The 24449-nt window shown below is 39.7% G+C and overlaps 1 protein-coding gene across 4 annotated transcripts in view; it reads right to left on the bottom strand.

Moving 5' to 3' along the window:
- Positions 1 to 6037: 6037 nt before the first annotated feature.
- ttc6 (tetratricopeptide repeat domain 6) overlaps positions 6038 to 24449 on the bottom strand; it is a 219341-nt gene continuing 200929 nt past the window's right edge. For all 4 annotated transcript variants that reach the window (XM_048537047.2, XM_059649195.1, XM_059649196.1 and 1 more), the window contains 2 exons: positions 15275 to 15500; positions 6038 to 6676 (listed from right to left, as the gene is read on the bottom strand). In XM_048537047.2, coding sequence (XP_048393004.2) covers positions 6549 to 6676; positions 15275 to 15500 — 354 coding nt within the window. In that variant the 3' untranslated portion in view covers positions 6038 to 6548. The remainder of the gene's footprint in view (positions 6677 to 15274; positions 15501 to 24449) is intronic.

Here is a 24449-nt window from a genome sequence, read left to right as displayed (position 1 = left end):
ATAACAATCCCAACTGTCTTGTCAGCTTGTCTATGTTGATCTGATTAGTTATGCCCATGTTCCATGAATGAATTTAAAAAACCAGTAAATCTTTAGTCATATTTTAGGGCCTTTATATCTTTTCTGATGTTTGCTGTGCAGATTGTCCATAACCAGTGACTACAAAACTTTGGCCTAAGCTTCTTGCTCTTATATTATTTCCCGCTATTTATAAACCAATTTGTTTTTCTAACCATCATATAAACATGCTGTGTCACTTTTAGGATATTTAGGGTCTCTGCTCAAATATACTTTCTAAAATAATCCCAATCATAGTATGTATTGAGGTTTTCTAATATTTGTATCGCAGGATATGAACTGTAAATCATAGATTTAGACATGTTTCAATTACTCTGCCATTCTCATAAAATTAGCTGCAAACGATGGGTTCCTTTATCACTGGAAATACTCAAGATATGGTGGAATCTCTGGGCAGAGACAGAATTGTTTCAAGTTGAATATGCCGCTTCTTCAGAAATAATAAAATAGGTAACTAATACATCAAATGTATGACTTGCCCATTAACTAACTAAAACAACCAGCATACTGTAAACCTCATTCCCTGCAGGTACGCAGCTCAAAGATCTAGATCCAAGTTCCTCCCAGATTTTCAGCAGACTCTGTCCCTCCTGCCATGCCAGGGAGAATCTTCCAGTGCTATTTAAAACCATTTCAGTCAATCTTCTGAGTATCCTCAAACTGACACCCTGCAGCAAGGCCCACTCTGATAACGCCCGCATCCAATGTATCATTCTCCGTCACTTCCACCACCTACAATCTGACCCCACAACGAAAGATATAATTCCCTCCCTGCCCCTACCTGCCTTTCGTAGGGACTGCTCTCTGCGACTCCCTTGTCCGCTCCACACTCCCCACTAACCGCATCACACCTGGCACCTTTCCCTGCAACTGCCGGAAGTACTACACCTGCCCCCACACCTCCATTCAAGGACACTAACCAAACCTTCCACGTTAGACAGGGGTTCACCTGCACATCCATCAACTTGGCATCTGATCCTCCTGATGTGGCCTGCTCTACATAAGTAAGACCAAGCAGAGGCTCGGAGTCCATTTTGCAGAACATCTGTGCTCTGTTTGCAACAAATGACAACACTTTCCTGTCACAAATCATTTTTAACTCTCCCTCCCACTCCCTAGTTAACATGTCCATCCTGGGCCTCCTGTAGTGTCACAATGATGCCACCTGGGAACTGGAGGAGCAGCACCTCATATTCTGCCTCAGGAGCCTATGGCCCAATGGCCTAAACATGGTTTTCACCAGTTTTAAAATCTCCTCACCCCTGGCCTAATCCTATGACCAAACCTCCCTCTCATTCCCCACCTCCTTGACCTAACACCTATCTGCCCCTCCTACCTTAGTGACCAATGCCCACCAGTCCCTACCTGCACTCTTCTATCACCATCCCACCTACCTTCCCCAGCCCCACCCCTCCTCTTTCTATTTATTTCTGAGTTGCCTTCCCCAACCCCATTTCTGAAGAAGGGTCCTGACCCAAAATGTCAGCTTTCCTGCTCCTCTGATGCTGCCTGGCCTGCTGTGTTCCATCAGCTCCACAACATGTTATCTCTGACTCCACCATCTGCAGTTCTTACTATCTCTGAGTGAGCTTTAACCCCATTCAGATCATTCTTTGTTTCTTAAGTTTCCACAACATTTGTTTCTTTGAACAAACAGCCAGTTCTTACCAGTCTCCTGCTTGGTGGCCGAAACAACATTCAGTATTTCTCAGATAACAAGACCATTCTTCTTCATTTCTGAAGAAGGGTCCAGACCCAAAACATTAGCTTTCCTGCTCCTCTGACGCTGCTTGGCCTGCTGTGTTCATCCAGCTCTACACCTTGTTTATTTCAGATTCTCTAGCATTGGCAGTTCCTACAATCTCATTCAGTATTTCTCTCCATTTTTCATAGCAGCTGCTTTACCTGTCTCTTTCCTTCACTATGTCACTGTGTATTTGTGTTGCAAGAATGAAACCTGTCATTTATTTTCAATAGGCTTCAGTTAAAGTTTACATGGTTCTGTCTTCAGGCAGTTAGTATGTTTCTCTCAAGGACATTTTATTTTCACCTTAGATTAGAAGACTTGCTTTAAAAGATAAACATCTCAGAAAATTCTGCACTTGCAAGAAAATGTACCATTGTTTATTTATTATCCATTATTTTTTCTTGTACACATACATATAAAGTTTTAGACTGCATTCAGTTACCTGATAAATTAGGGGGTATTTTCTGTATTATGATGTGGATCACACAGAGTATAGCTGTAATCCTACAAAATATCCAGCGAAGTATAGACAGGCAAAGGGTGATTTTTAAGCCTGTGACATATTAACCAATTCACATGACACATGACAGAGCTAATTTTAGACCAGAGGGAATGTTTATGCCTTTACACTTTATACATATTGGGAGAGAGCTTGAATCTTAATATGGGCCAATATTTGAAGTTAGTCAAATTGATGAGACTTTAGGCTATGATCAAGAATTTCAAATTGTCATATCAATTTCAAATAGGTAATTAGTAGTAATTTAAAAATCATTTAACATCTGGTTCAACAAAAATAAATAAAGTCCTGACCCACTGTGTCTGGCAGGTTTAAATTATATTGATCAGTGATTACATTTCACTACTTCCTTGGCTCGTCTAATCAGAGTGAACATTTCCATTATGTGAGAACATATGTCAATTTTTTAAAAGCTTCATTATGTTTAGTTGTATGATAAGGAAAATCGAACTTAATAAAAATCTTGTAAAAAAGGGAACTCTGGATGCTGTAAATCAGGGACAAAACCAAAGTTGCTGGAAACCCAGTACTGAGGAAGGGTCACCGGAACATTAACTCTGTTTTTTCCTTCACCGGTGCTGCCAGACCTGCTGAGTTTTTCCAGCAACTTTGGTTGTGTTAATAAAAATCGTGCTTTATTTCAGTATGTCACAATCACTCGTTCAAAACATCAGTAATATGCATTTCTTACTCTTCTGTTGTGAGAGGTCTTCTGTCAGAGTGTTAGCACGCCCTTCTCTGAGCTGGAAGCTCTGGGTTTGATTTACTCATCAGTATTTGTTGGTTGTGCAAGATTCATTTTTAACGTGGCCAAACAGGTTAATTGTCAGACTTCAAATTCTTCCAATTTTCCTGATTGCAGGTGGTAAAAGTGGGATAGTTTCCTCGTTAGCCAAACTGCAGATGGCAATGGCAAGCCACTGTTATATTTTGTCCCTAAATTCAACCAATCCAGTAGAAGTCCATGGCTTAGCCTTCAGAAATGAGGACAGGATTAAAGGCATACAGGCACACTGTTCTGTAGCACCTGAGTACTGTAACATAAAAACTGGTTCAACAAGAAAGCTGAAGGTGTATCTGAAGGTTTATTATCTTCCATCCTGAAAGTCATCCATACAAGTCCACACTTGAGCATTCCAAAATTCCATTATCATCTGACATTATTTTCTAGAATAAATGTCATAATTAATAAAATCTGACTATTCTGAGATGTGCCTTTTTCTTACTTATTCTTTTGTGATACCAGGAATAATGCAGCAAAATACTCTTTCCCAGTTAATACAATAATTTTCTGCTAAATCCATAATGTTCTAAAAGATATGACATCAGTAAAGAAATGGCAGAGATAACATAAAATTGATGTTATTGATATGTAATTCTTTAGTATTTAAGTATTACATCAGTGACTCGTAATTCACAGCACTTGGTTATGAATCATATGACAGAAGCCTGCAATTAATACATAATCAGTGTCTCAATAAGTAATTTTTTTTGTGACTACCTGTTTCAAAACGAGTAATTCCTGTCTTCACGTTGAATTCCAATAGGCACCAGCAGCTTATTGCCAATCTCAGACCATACTTGTATTTGCAATTGGAAAAAATAAATTATTTACTTCTTTTCTAAAATGAATTACTTGGAACATATAACTTTGATACATTGTAAGGAAATAACCCATCAATCAAGAGCAGTAAATTTGAACAATATCCTGCGGTACGTTTGTCCAGAAATGCAGCAGTTTGATGGGGATTCATTATTGCAGTCCTGTACTAGTATCCAAGGAAAATGCCATGAAACAGCATTAGCACTTCAATCTCTCCTGGATCAGCAACTATTGAGTTGCTAATTAATAGTGAAAACCCAGCTCCTCATCTTCTTCATAATGTTGCACAAATCAGATATCAACTATTTTACCTATTCTACTGGGCACAGTGTAAATAATCCTGCTCAAGCATAAGAAATGTTTAATGAATGTTTAAGGAAACAAAGATCAGTTTAAGGAAACAAAGATCAGTTTAAGGACTCTCTGGCAGATTTTCACTACTACAATGTACCAGTGGTTGATGGGCAGAATGCACTCCCATTCATCCAATTTGTTTAACTTAATCCAGATGCCAAGTATCAAAGATGCAAAGACCTGATATAACTACAATTAAATAAATATCTGTCCTTTTTACTGGTTACCTTTTTGGTTATTTCTGACATATTGATTGAAATGTCCTCACGCAGTGATTGTGGACACAAACAATTGCAACATGTAGAATGAATGCATTTTTACATTTAAACGTTTCAATTAATTCTTCATTAATTCACTACAGGTTATCAAATAAGATTGTCTGTTGCCAAACTTGAAATGCTGAAGATTTTGTTTTTAACTTTAAAACTTAGCATCTAGTATATCCAGACAAATTGTTTTACAGAGAACATGTTCAACTTGTGGTCCTAAAAGATTATTGACTTGTGTGTCATGTTTGAATTTGCTTACTTTAATATTTTCCACAAGGCTTGTTTTATTCAAGCATTTGATAATTCAGATATTGACCTTTCAATTCTTATCAATGAAACTAATTTGATTAGGAAGTCTAACTATGAAATTACAGGAGACTAAAGCTGTAAAGGAAAATGCATTCCAATCCTACATCTGACAAGCAGCACAGGCATTTTAACCTGAAAGGTTCTGTCTAAATTCCACCATCTCCAGTCCAAATGTCATGTTTGCATGAGAAAAACAGAAGAGTTTATTTACTTTTAATTTACTAATAGTTGGTATTTTGCTGTACTGGAGATGTTTTGTTGGGCTTGGGAACTCTCACCAAGATAAGAATGGGAGGGTTTTCATAACGGTCTTTCTGCATTTGGCTCTCATCTTGTAAGTGACGTTTACGCCAGAACACTTAAAGTAAGCTTTTGATCATTTCTTTGGCATCCTACTGGAGGTCAAGTGAGGCCAACTTTTCATCCCATGGTTAATAAGAACATAAGATCACATGAAATATGCGTAGGAATAGGCATTCACACCATGATATTTATTAAGATCATGTCTGATCTTCTATCTCAACTGTATATTCCTGTAACATCACCACATCCCTTGATTCTCACATCTAAAAACCTATTAAACTAGTTCTTGCGTGTACTCAGCAACTGAACCTCAATAGTTATCCCAGTGAATAATTCAAAAGTCTTTCAACATATTGAGTGAAGATATTTCTCTTCATTTCAGTTGTAAGTGACCATATCTTTATCCTAACAGTAACTGCCTCTTTCCTCCTCCTATTGCCACCCCTAGGCAATACAACAATTTGTCCACCAGGCATAAAAGCAAACTTCCAAACCAAACTGAAAATAAACTAATCGAGGTTATCAATAAGCTAGCAAGAACTGCAGATGCTGGAGTCAGAGATAACAAAGTGTGGAACTGGAGGAACACAGCAGGCCGGGCAGCATCAGTGGAACAGAAAAGCTGACGTTTCAGGTCAGGACCCTTCTTTAGGAAAGAAAAGGTTATCAATAGTTGGTTCTACAATAGAACTTACATTGACATTACATGAAAATACTAAATGGGATGTGGCATGAACAGAATAAGAGTTAATATTATATCTAGTGCATATAGATAAAACAGAGGTCGCAGCAAAATGATTGACTTTTAAAATCAAAATAATATATTTATTCTTCAACAAATGTAGTACATGAAGTGATCTGCTTTTTAACTGTGAAAAAGCAGCATAAAGTATGTTGAAAAATATAAAAAACTAATGAAGAATAGCTCTTTGAACTTACAGTCCATTTTTCCATTAATATTGAAATATCAGTTCTGTCTTTTTTACATAGTCATATCTTCTACGCTATGTCAGCAAAAAGAATTTCAATCCAAAAAACATTTTAATAAAATCCTTCCAATATGTTTCCGAGTGACAGAAATTATAAAACATGTTATACCTAAACAATTTTGAGCAAATATTTCAGAGATATACATTATTACCAAGATATTAATTAATGCTGTTGTAATATCATTAGAGAATCTGCTATGATGAATGATACTTAAATTTATTTGTCATGAAATGTTACTAGTAGTAAGACACACACTATTTCCAAGAACTCACATTTTGAAGTTCTGTTCATTTCTATTTTTAGCAAAGAGAATCCATCCTAATCTTAATTTTGTGAGATAATTGCTTACTTTTCCTGGTAAAAGTAATCACTGTTTTATCCAGTTTCTTGGATGTCTATTGCTGTTTTGTAATCAGTGATAGCTTCTTCAATCAAACCCAAATGGCCCCGGACATCTGCACGGAGTTTGTAATATAAAGCATCATCCGGCATTAGCTGCAGTGCTGTAAAAATATGGGCCAAGCATGTTAACAGCAAATTAATAAAATTTTTAATGTAATTTTCTTGTTTATTTTAAACGAGGACATATATTTAACACAGAAAAGTCATACCTTAGGCATTAAACCAGGGATTCCCAAATTGGAAATAGTAGGAACAGTGTGGATGTCAAGTGGGACCATGACCTCTCAGGCTGCTATGCAGCACTGACAAACATATAACCATTGTATCACTGTAGTCTCACTCTCACAGTTCTTACTTGGGGGTTTCAACAGTTCTCTAGCCCCAAAATGGGAAGCACTGCATTAAAATATATTTTGTCTTTTGTTAAGATCCCTTTAGATGTCTTGTACCCTGAAATGATTGTCACAGTTTAGCAGCTTTTCACAGGAACAGGAATAAGCCATTCAGCCTCCTGCACCTGATCTAGCATTGCTCATTGCCTATTTCATCTCGACTTTCTCACACTACATTCCACCATGTGGAATTCTTATCAATGTGGAATGTAGTTTCCATAAATCTAATGATTTCTGTCTAACAATAGAAGTCTGCTTTCACCTCTCCATGTTTGTAATATATTGTCGGAATAGAAAAACGTGGTTTTGAATGGAAATTGATACAGTGCAAGGAGCATTATATGCAAATAAGCTGGTATACATCATCACAGGAAATGATGCAATTTCACATGACATGGTCTTGTTGTCTTGCAGCCTTGTGCAAAGCTTAAGTCCCAGTTAGATGTTCCTATTAAAGGTAGGTAAAAGCTTATATTTAACTACACCTGAGCAGATTCAATAATTATTCTTTAGAAAAAAAAAGGCCAAGAATATTATAAGGTAACAATTGACAATATTATATGCAACAATGGAACTTTCTTGAATATGTTCTTGTATATAAAACTTGGGATTTACTAGAAGGCTCTGAAAATCAGTGAGACTGGCAAACACAGTAGAGGTGTACAGCACAATCAGCTAACAGCCAAAGAAAGCTGAAAAAAAACAGAATTAAGAATGTAAGTTGATTAGATTTTATAAACAGAGGTAAGGGAACAATGTCACCTGTTCGTAAGACCTATACATGTACGCGCTCAAACTTTCTTTGTACTAGAGCACTGGAACTTATGGTGATGTAAAATAGCATGGCACCTGGATTCTGACACTGGAACAGGGCAAGCCACCATACATGTCTTTAACCAATCAGATTGAAGAATTGCCACGCAAACAAGCAGGCTATGAGATTTGGTGCCATTTTAGTGGTAAAATTGGACTATCAATTTTTGATTTCTGTCATCTTATTATTAATGCCTGGTGATTTTCATGGACTTAATTTGTTTTCAAAAGGAAATGGCAGGTAGATTCAGTTCATGAACCAAAAAAACTCAGTCTCAACTAAAATTAACATGTCATCATGAAACCAGCACCTCAGGTCTTCAGTTGATTTATACTTTCTGTAAGTTTCATATGTAAGTGATATTTTGGTTAGAGAAGGTGTGAATGAAATGTGCCTAGTGGTTTCACCTCTTCTATGGCTGAATGAGGTGCATTACTCAAGAGTGTACTGTAGGGCATCACCTGATTAAATCATGCACCAAAACAGTACTTCAGGTCAGGATGGTCTGCTCAGCTGTGGGCACTGTGAGCAAATGGCCTTAATTGTAACTTCATATGTGCCTCCCTCTCAGGTTACATAACAATATCCTCTGTCCTGTAAAAGCTACCCACAGAGTTTCAATGGTGATATAAAAGAGCTGTAGAATCTTGGATTGATGGAGTATCAAGGTATCCTGGCTGTGAGCTCACTTATGCAGAAACTATATTTTGTGGTCACATTCCAGCTAAACAAGCAGAGGGTAAAAGCTCTTCCTGTAGCATAAAGGGTAATGATCGATACATGGCTGCAACTGGTAATGCCCTGCTTCTTCAGAAATCCAGAGGAGAATCCCTGATAACTTCACAATGTGATGCACAATCTGACTGAAAATGAACTGCCAAACTCTCTCAGGTAGTGTATCAGTGACATGAGAGAGGCAATGATGTACTGTTGTTTAATAGAGCTAATACTTGGAATAAACCAGAGATGAAGAAGTTCAAAAAGAAATTATCTTTCACTTTTACTGTGGGACATGTTGAGCAGTACTGCAAAGTCTGAAATCTTCCTGAACAATAGCACAAACCTCAGCTGCAATCTGCCTCCAAAGGTACAAGCTCCTAATTCCATTATGTGGCCAGTTATTTTAAAATATAACTTGCTCTTCTATAGATAATAAAATGTGAGGCTGGATGAACACAGCAGGCCCAGCAGCATCTCAGGAGCACAAAAGCTGATGTTTCGGGCCTAGACCCTTCATCAGAGAGGGGGATGGGGTGAGGGTCCTGGAATAAATAGGGAGAGAGGGGGGCGCGGACTGAAGATGGAGAGAAAAGAAGATAGGTGGAGAGAGTATAGGTGGGGAAGTAGGGAGGGGATAGGTCAGTCCAGGGAAGACGGACAGGTCAAGGAGGTGGGATGAGGTTAGTAGGTAGGAGATGGAGGTGCGGCTTGGGGTGGGAGGAAAGGATGGGTGAGAGGAGTACTTTTTTACAGCCAACAGACAAATCACTTTAAAATCAATGGAATACTCATTGACATTTAGTAATTGCAGTAATGTAAGAAAACCTACAGCCAATTTTCACACTGCAAACTCTCACAAACATCTGACATAATTACCAAATAATCTGTTTTTTGTTGATTAAGGGATAAATATTGGCCAAGACACTGGAGATAACTTTCTCGCTCCTCTTAAATCTTTAACACCCACCCAAATGGGAGTTTAGTTTCACATCTCAGCCAGCATTTCCCACAGTATTGTACTCTTAATACTGCACTGGATTCCCCACTTGACTTTTGTTTTTGCTCAAGCCCTGGCAAGGGGTTTCAAACTAGAAACTTATGACTTAGAGACAAGTGCTACCGATTGAGCCTTAGCTGAAATAACTATACTTTGAATGTACACTCAATGTTAACAATATGACACTTATTGCCATCTTTTTCCTTCTTCCCCACTGCACCCCTGATTTCCAGGGCTGTGCCTCTGCTTCTGAGGATGCTGACCATCATTGCTACTCAACCCTATTTCTGAGTACTTTAATTCCATTTCAACTTTGCTCACCCATTGTTTTTGACTCCGCAATCGCTAGAGCGTCATGACATTCTCAACTGACTAAATGCACACAGTCTACTTGTACTTGCCTACTGTTTGTAAATATGATTGTCCCACTCATATGTGTCCACTCACATATTTCGGTACTTAGTAGCTGAATGATGTGAGATAGCCAACACCTTTCTCCATTAGCGAGTTTTGAGAAGATTTGTACCTCAGGTTGAGGCTCTGGATGTGAGCTTTCTCGCTGAGCTGGAAGGGTAGTTTTCAGACGTTTCGTCACCATTCTAGGTAACATCATCAGTGAGCCTCCGACGAAGCGCTGGTGTTATGTCCCGCTTTCTATTTATCTGGTTGGGTTAAACCTAATAATGATGTTACCTAGAATGGTGACGAAACGTCTGAAAACTAACCTTCCAGCTCAGCAAGCAAACTCACTTCCAGAACCTTTCTCCACTTTCTGAAAATATATATTTCATGTGGAAGCAGTTTTGGTTCTGTGACTTCTGTTCCCGAAAATAACAATCTCAACATCCCTCAGTCATTGTCAGGAGCCAATTTTGAATGTTATGCATCTGATTGTCAATTTAGGAGCTAGAAAATTGAAGTTAGAATATAAATTTGCACGGCTTTTAAATGACTCCATTTTAACATGGCAGTTAGCATAAGGAAAATTATGCTGGCAATCAAATGTACTGAATGATAAAAATAAATAGAAAAATTAGCATCCTGGGGATACTGAATGGTGGAAAATTGCGGTTTTCTAGCATGTATTGTGTACCATGTGTGCTTCTGTAACTTTAATATAATTGAGTCCAAAATATTCAAACCACAGATGTGTCCTCCTCAGATGCCATATTGCAAGTTAAAATATTAACCAATGAAAATTTTCAGCTTTGTGACATTTAATAATCCTGGCACAAAGCCAGGAACATTTTTTTTATTTTGTTACAAACAAGTAGTGTAAGATAAGAACAACTTGATTTATCTGATATCTTTACTGTAGAAAAGCACCGCAAGTTATTTTGCAGCAAGATAATTAGAGAATTATGCAAGACAATGCAATCATGAGAAGGGATGACCAAAAGCTTGGCCAAGAATTTCAGTCAGATAGCAGACCGAAAAGAAGCAGGAGGGGTGAAGGAGGGAGAGGAATGTGGCAAGGAATATGTAGATGACTGAAAGAAAAGCCCATAAAGATGCTGTAAAAAGGGGAGAAAAATGGGCAGTATGGTGGTTCAGTGGTTGGCACTGCTGCGTCACTGCACCAGGGACCCAGGTTCGATTCCTACCTTGGCTTGCTGACCATGTGAACTTTGCAACTTCTCCCTGTGTCTGTGTGGGTTTCTGCTAGATGCTCCAGTTTCCTTCCACGGTTCAAAGATGTGCTGGTTAGGTGGATTGCCCTGTAGTATCTAGGGATGTGCAGGCTAAGTGGATTAGCCATGGGAAATATAAGGTTATGGGAGTAAGGTGGATCTTGATGGGATGCTCTTCAGAAGGTCGGTGCAGACTCACTGGCCCAAATGGCATCTTTCCACACTGTAGGGATTCTACGATTCTATGAGAATTCAGTAAAGGTCGCAGTCAGACGAGTGGAGAGCTCAAGAGAGTCTCTAGGGGTAGTAGAGGGTTCTGATGTAAGGAGGGGTGAGGCCATAAAGGGATTTAAGCATCGACTAAAATATTTGAAATGGAATTGATTGCTGATGGAACACAGTTGTAAAGCAAGGATCAATAAATAGCTAATGGTACTTGTAGAAATTGTGGTATAGGTCAACATTATCTGGAAGTTAGAAGTGCATGTAATACAGTGATTATGGGGATCTTCGGCTTCCTACATATAAAGCAAACCAAAATTTCAGAAGAAGAATGGAGGATGGGTTCACAGAAGGTATACAAAATAGTTTTCAAAAAATGTCGAAACATCTGAAAAAGTGGTCCAACAACAGTCGTCCTTTTGTGGCCAGCAAGATAAATTAATTATAGCATTTGACCAAAGGAAGAGGCTTGTTCTAATGCCTAAAAGACTGATTAGCCTGGAGATTGAGAGGGTTTTAGGATTCAGTTCGGAAGGACCAAGAAACCGCAAGGAAAGAAAAAAAAAATCAAGAGACATAAAATTGTAAATATTTCCATACTAAGTAAACAAGAAGAGTTGAATGACAGTTGAAGTTAAAATTCAAAGTAAGGAATTGACAGAGGCATACAACCATGCCCTCTTAAATGCCACTTAGTTCTACCAAAAAGCTATATAGTCAAATGGAACTGAAACCTTATGGACCACCTGGTATCCACATGGGCATCAGAAATGATACCAGCAACCACAGTCCCATTGACACTGTCAAGTCCTTCTCTTTCTCACATCTGAGGGCTTATAACAAAATATGAAGGACCGTTCCAAATACTACTCAAACAACAGCCTGGCACAGTTATTCTCACCAAATCAGACTTTACAATTCCCAGACATCACCATCACCATTCTTGAGTATGTGCTATTCCACAAGTGGCACAAGCTCAATGGTACATAGTAGGGAGGAAGCTTCTCTGGAAGTCTTCAACATTGAACTTGGACCCTGAAGTTTAAATTTTTCTGGACAAATGTGGACAGGCTTCTCCCTGCCTTCCCTGCTCAACTGTTGAATCCATGCTGCCCCAAACTGAACAGTAATTGGAAGAAGCACAGAGTGTTGCAAGGGCACAAAATGTACTCTGGATGGGATCACAGCTCTGACGAAGAGTCATCTGGACTTGAAAAATTAGGTTGCTGTCTCTCCATGGATACTGCCTGACCGGTTGTGATTTCCAGCATTTTTTGTTTTCAGAAGCAAAAACCTCTTCTCCTCACTAATCTCCCTGTTGCTGATGAGAGTCCAGAACAGCATTGATAGGAGGGACTACTGTCCAACCTTTCTGGAAATGAAGCTTTGTGGCGATTAAGGATACCTGTCATCAACACATTGCAAACTGGACAGATTTAGGATGGGGATAATCAGATTGACAGAGGAAGCTGTGAGGAAGAACTCAGACATATTCAGTTCATATTCCTAGAATAGTACGTTGTAGATACAACCAGGGAACGGACAACCAATCTGGTGATGTGTGAGAAGGCAGGCTAAATATATAATGTCCTCAGAAACACTGACCATAACATGGCAGAATTAACATTCATGAGAGGGAGGAACTTGGGTTGGAAACATCTGTGTGAAGCTTAAATAAGAGTTATTAAAAAGGAATGAGAGCAGAGCTGGATGGAGTAGATGGGGGAAGGAATTTAGCACCAAAAGACTGTTGAGAGACAATGGCAGACTTTTTAGAAAATGGTTCGTAGCTCACAGAAAAGATATATTCCAGTGAGGAGGAAGGATCCTAGAAAGGGTTACAGTTAACCAGGGAAGTTAAGGATAACATCAAAAAGAAAACAATGTGGCAAAAATTAGTGGTAAACCAAAGAATTAGAGAAGTGGTGCGTACTTCTATTTACAGCAAGAGAATATGGCTCCACAGGGATTTGGTTAAAATATTTAATGAGGTGAGTTTACAAAAATAGCGTGAGAAATCTCTTTGTCCGTGAGGGAGCGAAATCTTCCATAAAAGCCAACAAAATTTACACTTCTTATTTATTGATAAAATTCTTCTGAATATTTAATTAGTGAGATTTTTTTACTGCATATCATACGAGCAGTCTGATAACAACAGTGGAGCAATCAAAAGGTGATGAGGCGGTGCTCTGTGTTGTCAGTGTACAAAACAGGGAACCACTCCAGTTAGCTTAATTGGAGCAATAGGGGCAAATGGTAGAATCTCTTATTTGTGATACACTCAATCTGGGATTAATTCAACACTCACTTGGACAAGTGTGAATTAATTAAAGCACACCAATTTGGATTTGGTCAAGGCTAATCATGGCCAACTAACTTAGAATCAAAAATCCCTACAGCGTGGAAGCAAGCCATTCAGTCCACCAAGTCCACACTGACCATCCCACCCAGACCCACACCCTATCCTATCCCTGCATTTCCCACCCTAGACACTATGGGGAATTTAGGATGGCCAATCCACTGAACCTGCACATCTTTGCACTGTGGGAGGAAACCAGAGCACCCGGAGGAAACCCATGCAGAAACAGGGAGAATGTGCAAACTCTACACAGACAGTCACCTGAAACTGGATTTGAACCCAGGTCCCTGGTGCCTTGACGAAGCAGTGCTAACCACTGAGCCACTGTGCCACCCACTGATTGGAGTATGTGAAAGTGCACAGTGCACATCCAGTTAAGTATGTTTAAGAAGTCAACAAACCAGCAACATGTTCATGAAATTTTGCAAGGACAAGAGGTGGGAGGTAGGGCAGAGGATAGTAGTTTGGAAAGACGGAAGTTGAAGTGGTAGCAAGAACTGCAGATGCTGGAGTCAGAGATAACAGTGTGGAGCTGGAGGAACACAGCAGGCCAAGCCACATTAGAAGAGCAGGAAAGTTGACATTTCGGGCTGGGACCCTTCTTCAGAAATGAGGAGGGGGAATGGAGCCAGGAAATAAATAGACGGTAACGTCAACTGTTTTGAATGCAGGAACAACTCTGCTGGAAGTGAAGAAACCATTTATAATGGTGATTAGCTAACAACAGATGAGGGAGGAGTAAGGTCAATATATTCTGATTATCTACATGGATTTCCATTAGGACAGTCTTGTCCTTTCAAACCAAATAAAATAAAAATGTAGAGGTCTAGTGTGGCATAGGTATATAAAAAAAAACAAGCAGTTGAGACAATTGTGCATGCCAGCTTGTCAGGTCATTGTTCAAACTTGACATGCATGAATAGATATAAATAAATGTCTCCAAATATATTGGCATACGGATGTCAAATGAACAGATTCACAGTAACATTGAAACAGGTTTAGATAAGTATTACTGCCACAAATGTCATGAGCAAAACAACATTTGTCAGCATCAATTCCATAAAGACCACATTATTCTTGATTTAATACAAAAGGAAATAACGCTCATCCAGACTTGGATATCGGACAAGCAGACTGACTGCTCTGAGATATATGGTTGGTACAATGTACTGGTAGTCCACGGATACAACGGTGCAGATGCACACGTGGTATACAACAGTATGTCAACTTTGAAATAACAAGTTGATTATCACCCTGCAGTATTAAATTTGCAACTGGTCTTCAGAACATGAAGAAGTTTAGATTATAGTTTTTAAGTCAAGAAAATTATTAATTTAAGACTTCTCTTTAAAGCATGTAGAAACGATGCAAATTTACCTTATAATATTTTGATAATAGTAAAGTTTACGTGATAGATTATCCATTTTAATCAAGGCTCGTGATTTTTTTTTTCTATCTCCTGAATTTTCAATTTGGGATTATCTATTAGGGTTGTTTCAGAGCAACTTGCAATATCTGTCATTTAAGAAAATGCTTGTAAACAAATGTGTATACTTTGTCTTACCCTGCGAATAATCTTTTTCAGCATCTTTGTATTGCTTTAGAGTGGCATAGAGGTTTGCACGGTTGAAATACATGTGAGCTGAATAAGGACTGAGTTTAACTGCTTCTTCAAAGTCCTCCAGCGCCTCTTTAGCACGCCGAAGCAAAACACGACATATGGCTCGATTCAGCAAAGCTGATTCATCTCCTGGTTGCGAATTAATTGCCTTTGTGTAGTAGTCATGAGCCTGGAAAATAATTGCATGGGATCATTAAAACTGATAATATTTAATTAGTAAAATGCCTTTTCAATTAGCACAATTTTTACGTATCAGCAATTATTAATTATGCATCAGATAATTAAATGGTAAGGTATTATTTTTGACAATGGAAAATTTGTCGAACATTCTATCATAGTTAAAAGGAAATAAATGCATGAAAAATTAAATTCATTCTATTTTGATAATAAAATTCCTGATTATACTATATGAATATGTCACAAAATGGCGATGCCAGTGTTGGACTGGGGTGGACAAAGTCAGAAGTGACATGACACTAGGTTAAAGTCCAACAGGTTTATTTGAAATCACAAGCTTTCGAAGAGTAGCCCCTTTGTCAGCGAAATGAGAGAGAAGCACACAGACACAGGGTTTATAGGTGGAGAGATCATAAGATCATACAAATGGTGTGAGTGGAGTGTCGAATAATAAGTCTCTGCAGGTGATCAAAAGTGTTCAGATGGTGTGAGTAAAGTGTCAAAAGCTGAATAACAAGTGAAGGGATGAACCTATAATCTGATTAAATGAGGGAGAGGGATATTTACAAAAAATTAAAAATAAGGTGGTGCTGGAGACAAACTAAATGACTGGAATAACTTGATAGTTATAAGAGTCATATGCCATTGTCTAACCAAAGTAATAAGTAATCCAAAACTGCACAAATTAATTAAGGTAGAGAAATTATGACAATTTATCTAGGTGATGGTGTCAAAACAGGACAGAAAGGAAGATTTTACAGATACAGAAGTGTGGTGGGGTTACATGCAGTGTGACATAAAGCCAAGATCATGGCTGAGGCCACCCTCCTGGGTACAGAACTTGGCTATCAGTTTCTGCTCAGTGATTCTGTGTTGTGTATCATAAAGGCCATCTTGGAGGACACTTATCTGATGATGAGAGGCTGAATGCCCTTGACTGCTGAAGTGTTCCTCAACTGGGAGGGAACATTCCTGTCTGACGATTGTTGCACAGTGTTCATTCATCCACTGTCATACTGGCAAAACAATACAGCCACTATACCATGCCTTGGGGCATGTTGTCTGCCATGTATGAATGTCTGCTGTGTACATGGTGGATGGGGTTCTTCCAAACCTTAAAAAGACCATCCTTTGCAGCAAACTACCCAGCCTTTAGGACAGCATCGACCACAACACCAGACAACCCTGTCATGATAACCTCTGCAAGACATGTCAGATCATCCATGTGGACACTACCATCACACGTGGGAACATCATCTATTATGCACATGGCAGATACTCATGTGACTCGACCAATGTTGTTCATCTGATACAGTGCAGACAAGAATGCCTGAGGCAAGGTATACGAGCGAGGACATGCAGATGCTATGACAATGGGTGAATGGGCACCGTGCAACAATCGCCAGGCAGGAATATTCCCTTCCAGTCAGAGAACACTTCAGCCGTCATGAATATTTGACCTCTGATCTTTTGTAAGTGTGCTATAAGGTGGCCTTCAAGATGCACCACAATGCAGAATCACCATTGGACTATAATCTGATTTTGTGTGACTTCTGACTTGATGCTAATATGTCAGAATTCTTTAATAATTTGACATATCAACTCGATATTTGAGCTTCGTTTTTTTTAGATAATTCAGAAAAGGCAATGCTTAAACATTCCTATTTTGTTGTTGAAAATAAGTCCCTGCACAAGAATGTATGTAGCTTGTAGCAAGTGTGAATGAGTCACATTATGATCTCAACTGATTATCTTAAATTAATTATTAATTTAACTATCAGCAGACTTAGAAGTGCTTAATGTGCTGCCATTCACAACTTCACATCTAATGACAAACTTTAGTTTTGAGTTTTTAAGTGTAGACTGGTAACCACTTGTAGTCTGCCAATTGTGAATAATTGAAGTAATATCCTGTTTTATTTCCCTATCACTGAATTGTATGGTCAACACTCCAATGAAGGATTTCTTCCCCTTTGTGAAGGCCACCTACATATTGCTAGCAACATCTCAACTGTGTGTTTATTAGACCTTCAAGCTTATTTATAAATGCGCTGAAGAATTCCATTGACATTTGCACTGAATCTATGTATCTTGGCAAGATAGATGTGCCACTATTTCTGAATCTATTTTAGTTGAACTTATGAACTTACTAACTTGTGAAGTAGAATGTATCGTTAATTCTACCATGTATACCCAATAGATGCAGTAGCCATGGGATTCGTTCTAGGTCAAGCCCCTGCTAACATTTTTGTTAATTTCCATGAGAAACAATTTTTTGATGAATGCTAACATTCTACCTCTATTATTGATATTAGTGACATGTTCACAATTTTGAATTTGCTGTTGTATGCGAGGATTTTCTTACAGATTTACACTCTATCTCACATTCATTCACTTTTGACATGTAGCAGTCTAATGCACATCCTTTCCTCACATGTAGTTGAGAAATCTGCAACTAGGCTCTACGTTGCTATCCATCACAAGCCTACCTTTTACAACACACATACATATTGGTATTTGTATGGCTCCACATGCTCCAACATTGGCCTTAAAAGCCATTTACCCATCACAAACTTGATGTAGAAATAGAGTGCATCAGAGCTACCCTTGGGACAATGTCTATCCTTCATTATTTAGGCAGTAAACTAATGGAGCAAATTGTACATGAGGCAATTTTCTGCTCTTGTTATCTTTTCTTTTTAATACTCTGCTGAACACTTCAATGCCAAAAGTTTTGATTCTCCAGTCAAGAGATCAAACTCCCCTCCAACATTACTAAATAGGAAGTCCAGCTGACAAGAGAAAAGCCATGCCAGCAGGAGACAAGCCCAAGATTGGGGCTAACATAAACCTGATTTTACCAGGTATTAAAAAACTGACGAACACAAACAAAGTTGCTGGAAAAGCTCAGCGGGTCTGGCAGCATCTGTGGAGGAGAAAACAGACTTAACGTTTTAAGTCTGGTGACCCTTCCTCAGAACTGATGGCTGGGAAAGCGTCAGTTTATATGCAGAAAATAGACAGGTGGGTGGGGTAGGGAGTAAACGATAGGATAGAGCCCAAAGCGAGAAAGACAGTTGGACAGACAAAGGAGTTGCTAACGATCAGGCTGGGAGGGTGAATAGTTGTTGATGGGGACTGTTAGTGACTAACCAGAGGGAGTGTGCAGTGGCAGGCTATTTGGTAACAAGGCCTGGTGTCTGGATGTTTTCCCAGCCACCATCAGTTCTGAGGAAGGGTCACCGGACCCGAAACGTTAATTCTGTTTTCTCCTCCACAGATGCTGCCAGACCTGCTGAGCTTTTCCAGCAACTTTGTTTTTGTTCCTGATTTACAGTATCCGCAGTTCTTTTGGTTCTTATGAAAAAAAACTGAGCTCATTTTGACCAGAGTAATTCTTTCCTTCAGTATATTTCATCCTGCACTTTAAAAAAGCTCTAACCTGATTTTGAGGCATAAAACTCTGATTAAACTGGAGGATGTCAATTTCATTAACATCAAATCCAAGCAATGCAATTACATTTCTGTGTTAACATAAAATTGCATCATGTTACTTAATGTTTTGCAAACAGACAAAATGATCTCCAATAGAAAGTCTTTTTAAACATTACAGGATCTGTAAGCTTTGAAGTCGGCATTGACAGCAGATAGCGAAATATTCCACTGTCTCAAGATTTTTCACTTTAAAACATTCAATCTCAGTATTTGGCATTCCACAATAGGTTACAGTCACTTATTTATTTATTTATTTGGGGGTTGTGGGCATCGCTGGCTGGTCAGCTTTTATTGCCTTTCCCTAGTTGCCCTTGAGAAGTGACGGTGAGCTGCATTCTTGAACTGCTGCTGTCCACATGCTGTGAGTCGAGACACACTGCTATCACGGAGGAAATTCCAGCAGTTTGACCCAGCAACGGTGAAGGATCGGTCATATACTTCTGAGTCAGGATAGTGAGTGGCTTGGAGGAGAACTTGAAGGTGGTGTTCCCAAATGTCTGCTCCCCTTTGTCCTTCTGATTGGAAATGGTCATGGGTCTGGAAGGTACTGCCCAAGGATCTTTGATAAATTTCTGCAGTGCATCTTCTATATAGTACACGCTGCTGCTGCTGCTACTGAGCATCAGTAGTGGAGTGAGTGGATGTAATGCCATTCAAGAGAGCTGCCTTGTCCTGGATGGTGTCCAGCTTCCTGAGTGTTGTTGGGGCTGCACTCATCCAGGCAAATGGGGAGTATTCCATCCCATTCCTGACTTTTTAAAGATAGAATCACCACAATGTGGAAACCGGCCATTTGGTCCAATAAGTCCGCACCAACCCCTGAAGAACATCCTACCCAGGCCCATTCACAGCCCCCTTATCTATTCCTGTAACCCTGCATTTCCCATGGCTAATATACCTAACCTACACATCCCTGAACACCAGGGGTAATTTATTATGAGTCATCCACCTGACTTGCACATCTTTGGACTGTGGGAGGAAACTGGAGGACCTGGCGGAAACCCATGCAGATGCAGGGAGAATGTGCAAACTCCACACAGACAGTCACCTGAGGGTGGAATTGAACCCGGGTCCCTGGCTCTGTGAGGCAGTGTGTTAACCATTGAGCCACCATAATCACCCATAGATGGTGGACAGGCTTTGAGGAGTCAGGAGGTGAGTTACTTGCCACAGTATTCCTAGCCTCTGAACTGCCCTTATAGCCACTGCATTTATGTGGTGAGTCCATTTGAGTTTCTGGTCAATGATAACTTGCACTATGTTGATAGTGTGGGATTCAGTGATGGTAACACCATTGAGTGTCAAGAGGAAGTGGTTAGATTGACCATCACCAATAAGAGACATAGCCTGGCATTTGTGTGGCACAAATGTTACTTGCCACTTGTCATCCCAACTTTCAATATTATCCAGATCTTGCTGCATTTGAACATGGACTGCTTCAGTATTCAAGGAGTTGCGGATGGTGCTGAGCATTGTGCAATCATCAGTGAACACCTTTACTTCTGGCCTTATGATGGGGCGAAAGTCATCGATGAAGCAGCTGAAGATGGCTGAGCCGAGGAAACCAACCTGAGGAACTCCAGCGGAGATGTCCTGGAGCTGAGGTGACTGATCTCCAACAACCACAATCATCTTCCTATGTGTCAGGTGTGACTCCAACCACTGGAGAGTTTGTCCCCTGGTACCCATTGATTCCAGTTTTGCTAGGGCTGCTTAATGCCACACTTGGTCAAATACCGCGTTGATGTCAAGTGCTGTCACTTCTACCTGAACTCTGGAATTCAGCTCTTTAGTTCACATTTGAATTAAGGCTGTAATGAGGTCAGGAGCTGAGTGATCCTCGTAGAACCCAAACTGGGTGTCACTGAGCAGGTTATTGCTGAGCAGGTGCTGCTTGATAGCACTGTTGATGACACTGTCCATCACTTCACTAATGATCAACAGTAGACTGATGGGACAGTAATTGGTCAGGCTGGACTTGTCCTGCTTTTTATATCCAGGGCATACTTGGGAAATTTTCCACATTGTCAGGTAGATGTTAGTGTTGCAACTGTACTGGACAACTTAGTTAGGGGAATTGCAAGTTCTGGAGGACAAGTCTTCACTACTATAGCCGGAATGTTGTCAGGGCGTTTGCAGTACCCAGTGTCTCCAACCGTTTCTTGGTATCACATGGAGTGAATTGAACTGGCTGAAGACTGGTATCTGTAATGCTGGGGACCACTGGAGGAGACAGAGATATGGATCATTGATTTGGCACTTCTGGCTGAAGACTACTACAAAAGCTTCAGACTTATCTTTTACACTGATGTGCTAGGCACTTTCATTATGAGGGATGGGGAATGTAAGGAGTTTCCTCCTCTTCCAGTGAGTTGTCTAGTCATCCACCAACATTCACGAATGAATGTGGCAAAGTTTAGATCTGATCTGTTGGTTATGGGATGACTTAGCTCCATCTATCACTTGTTTTACCTGTTTGGCACGCAAGTAACCCTCTTTGGTAGCTTCACAAAGTTGACACCTCATCTTCAGGTATTCCCAATGCTGTTCCTGGCATACCCTCCTACACTCTCCATTGAACCAGGGTTGATCCCCTGGGTTGATGGTAATGGTTGAGTGGGGGAATATGCCAGGCCATGAAGTTGTAGAGTGTGTTGAAGTACATGTCTGCTGCTGTTGATGGCCCACATTGCCTGCTGGATACCCAATCTTGAATTGCTAGATCTGTGCAAAGTCTGTCCCATTTAGCACCATGATAGTGCAACATAACACGATGGAGATTATTCTCAAGGTGAAGCCAAGACTTCATCTCCACAAGGACTGTGCAGTGGTTGCTCTTACTGACACTGTCATGGACAGATGCACCTGCAACTGACAGATTTGTAAGGATGAGGTCAAGCACACTTTTCCCTCTTGTTGGTTCCTTCACTACCTGCTACAGACCTAGTCTAGCAACTGTGCCCTTTAGGACACGACCAGCTTGATCAGTAGTACTGCTGCCGAGCCACTCTTGGTGGTGGACATGGAAATCCCCCACCTAGAGTCCATGTTCTGGTTATAGAGCATTTGGCTGATGACACAAACCAGACTTGCAGCTGATTTCGGTGCAATAATACATTCCTGTCCACTTGCAGGGCTCTGTTTAATAGGGATGAAGGAGGAATAAGATGAAACACAACAACAATAAAAAGCTGAGCAGGTCTGGCAGCATCTGTGAAGGAAAAACGAGAGTTAACGTTTCGGGTTTTATGACCCTTACACAGAACTGGACCAGAAATAAGATGAAATGGTTGACTGTATTTCCACCCCCACCCCCACGAACATTACCAAATTCACATTCTCCCATATTCACCCCCCCCCCCCCCGCCGAGGAAAAACCATTAGAACTGGTGAATGAGACTTACTGGTATGACTTGTTTTTTTCTACTTCAAAACTGCAGTCCAGTATGTTCATTTCTCAGTATTATGTTATTTTTAAATGAGTTTTTCCCCCTTGGGGCTATAAGTATTTGCCCTAAACAAGCTACTCAGAAATGATAGCACACACCTTGGAAGCAGGTGGAACTTGAACCCAGGACTCCATGTCTCAGAGGTAGGGACACAGTCACAAGATTGCACCCCATCCCCCAACCTTTTACGCTGAGCTGATGTTAACGGTAATAGTGGGACTTCCACTCCCCCGAGTGGAAGGAAGTCCCTCCATTTGGAGCTATCAACCAATCTAATTTACCACTGAGATTTTTTTTTGAAGTGTGTAGCAAGTGTAACTATTAATTTGTGCTCATCAACTTACTACAATGTGATAATAACTAGATCATCTTGTTTTGTGTGATGTTGATTGGAGGATAAATATTGTTCAGGACACTGGGAATAACTCCCCTGCTTTTCTTCACAACAGTGTCATAGGACATAGAACATTACAGCACAGTACAGGCCCTTCGCCCCTCGATGTTGTGCCAACCTGTCATACCGATCTCAAGCCCATCTAAACTACACTATTCCATGTACGTCCATATGCTTGTCCAATGACGACTTAAATGTACTTAAAGTCGGCAAATCTACTACCATTGCAGGCAAAGTGTTCCATTCTGTTCCCTTACTATCATAGGATATTTATATCTAGATAGATGGGATCTTACCTCTCAGACACATAGCACCTCTGACAGTGCAATGTCTCCTTGAAACTGCACAGGAGTACCCTTTATTTTTGTGCTTAAGCCATGCAATGGGGGTGAAACTTGGAATTTTGTGATTCAGGGGCACAGCTGACCCATCCGATCCCAAGTTCAGTTTCCAGTACTGAGAAGCAGCTGGAGAACGTTACGTTAAACAAATTATCTGTCCAAGTGCTGTTATCACTCACACAGCACACGGTAACTAACTGTGGAGAGCTTCCAATTAGTTAACAAGAACCAAAATTATAGAGCTGTTCCACAAAATTACACCTTGCAAGACAACATGAAGAAAACCTACTAATTAACAGAAAATTAGCCATGCACAATCATCAATCATTCTCATTTCAACTTTTAAAACAAATTATTTATTGCATTCAAACTGGGCCAGGCACGGATAATAAAATCTCCATATTAAATGACAACATTTTAACGTTGAATAGTTCAGGAACATAATGAACATCTTGGGAATTATACTTCCAGGGTTATTATGGCAATGAGGAAGGCCATTTGGCCCATCAAATTTTTAAGGCTCTGTTAAGTAATTCAGTCCAATTCTCCCGTGTGTATCAGTTTATTTCCTTTCTACAAGTTTATTTCCTTTAAGTGCCCATTCAATTTTCTTTTGCAATCGTTCGTCCTCTCAGCTTTCAGCACTTGCTTAGGCATTGAATTCCATGTCATTTGACTGATTGTTATATAGAAAATATTCTTTCTTTTTGCTTACAAAAGATCCTATATACTTTGTTAACCATGCTGCTAGTCTGCCCTGTCCCTTGTAAAAAACTATGCACATGGAATCTGGCTCTGTTTACACATTCTAAGATACATCTCTGTAGTGGTAAGGTTTAAATCCAGACCCCCAGTTCAGAAACAGGAACATGGTCACTGCACCACCATACAGTCTTTCTATCCATGCATATTCATTAGAGTTGTTTCATTAAATCTATTATGCCATTCCTTCTGCTAACGTGAATACCCCCACAGTTCTCTGAATTAAGTTCCTCCAGTCATTTGTCTGACATTCAGTCGGTCTGGATATTAAAACAGTGACAATTTTAAATATGTATATAAAATATGTCAAGGTCTCAAAATTCTAATACTAAACTGTAACCTGTTTCAGGTTAAATTTGTTGCTTTATTAGTAATTATTTTATTTAGCTGTTTAGTTTTGGCTTTGAAAATAGCTAAGCTTTATAATGATAAATTTGCAATTTATTTTCCTTATGATCAAAATTTGAATTACAGGTGGACTTCATCAGTTCATTATTACC

The sequence above is a fragment of the Stegostoma tigrinum genome, chromosome 10 (assembly GCF_030684315.1).
Source record: "Stegostoma tigrinum isolate sSteTig4 chromosome 10, sSteTig4.hap1, whole genome shotgun sequence".
Lineage (NCBI taxonomy): Eukaryota > Metazoa > Chordata > Chondrichthyes > Orectolobiformes > Stegostomatidae > Stegostoma > Stegostoma tigrinum.
This window is presented reverse-complemented; position numbering and strand designations above follow the sequence as displayed.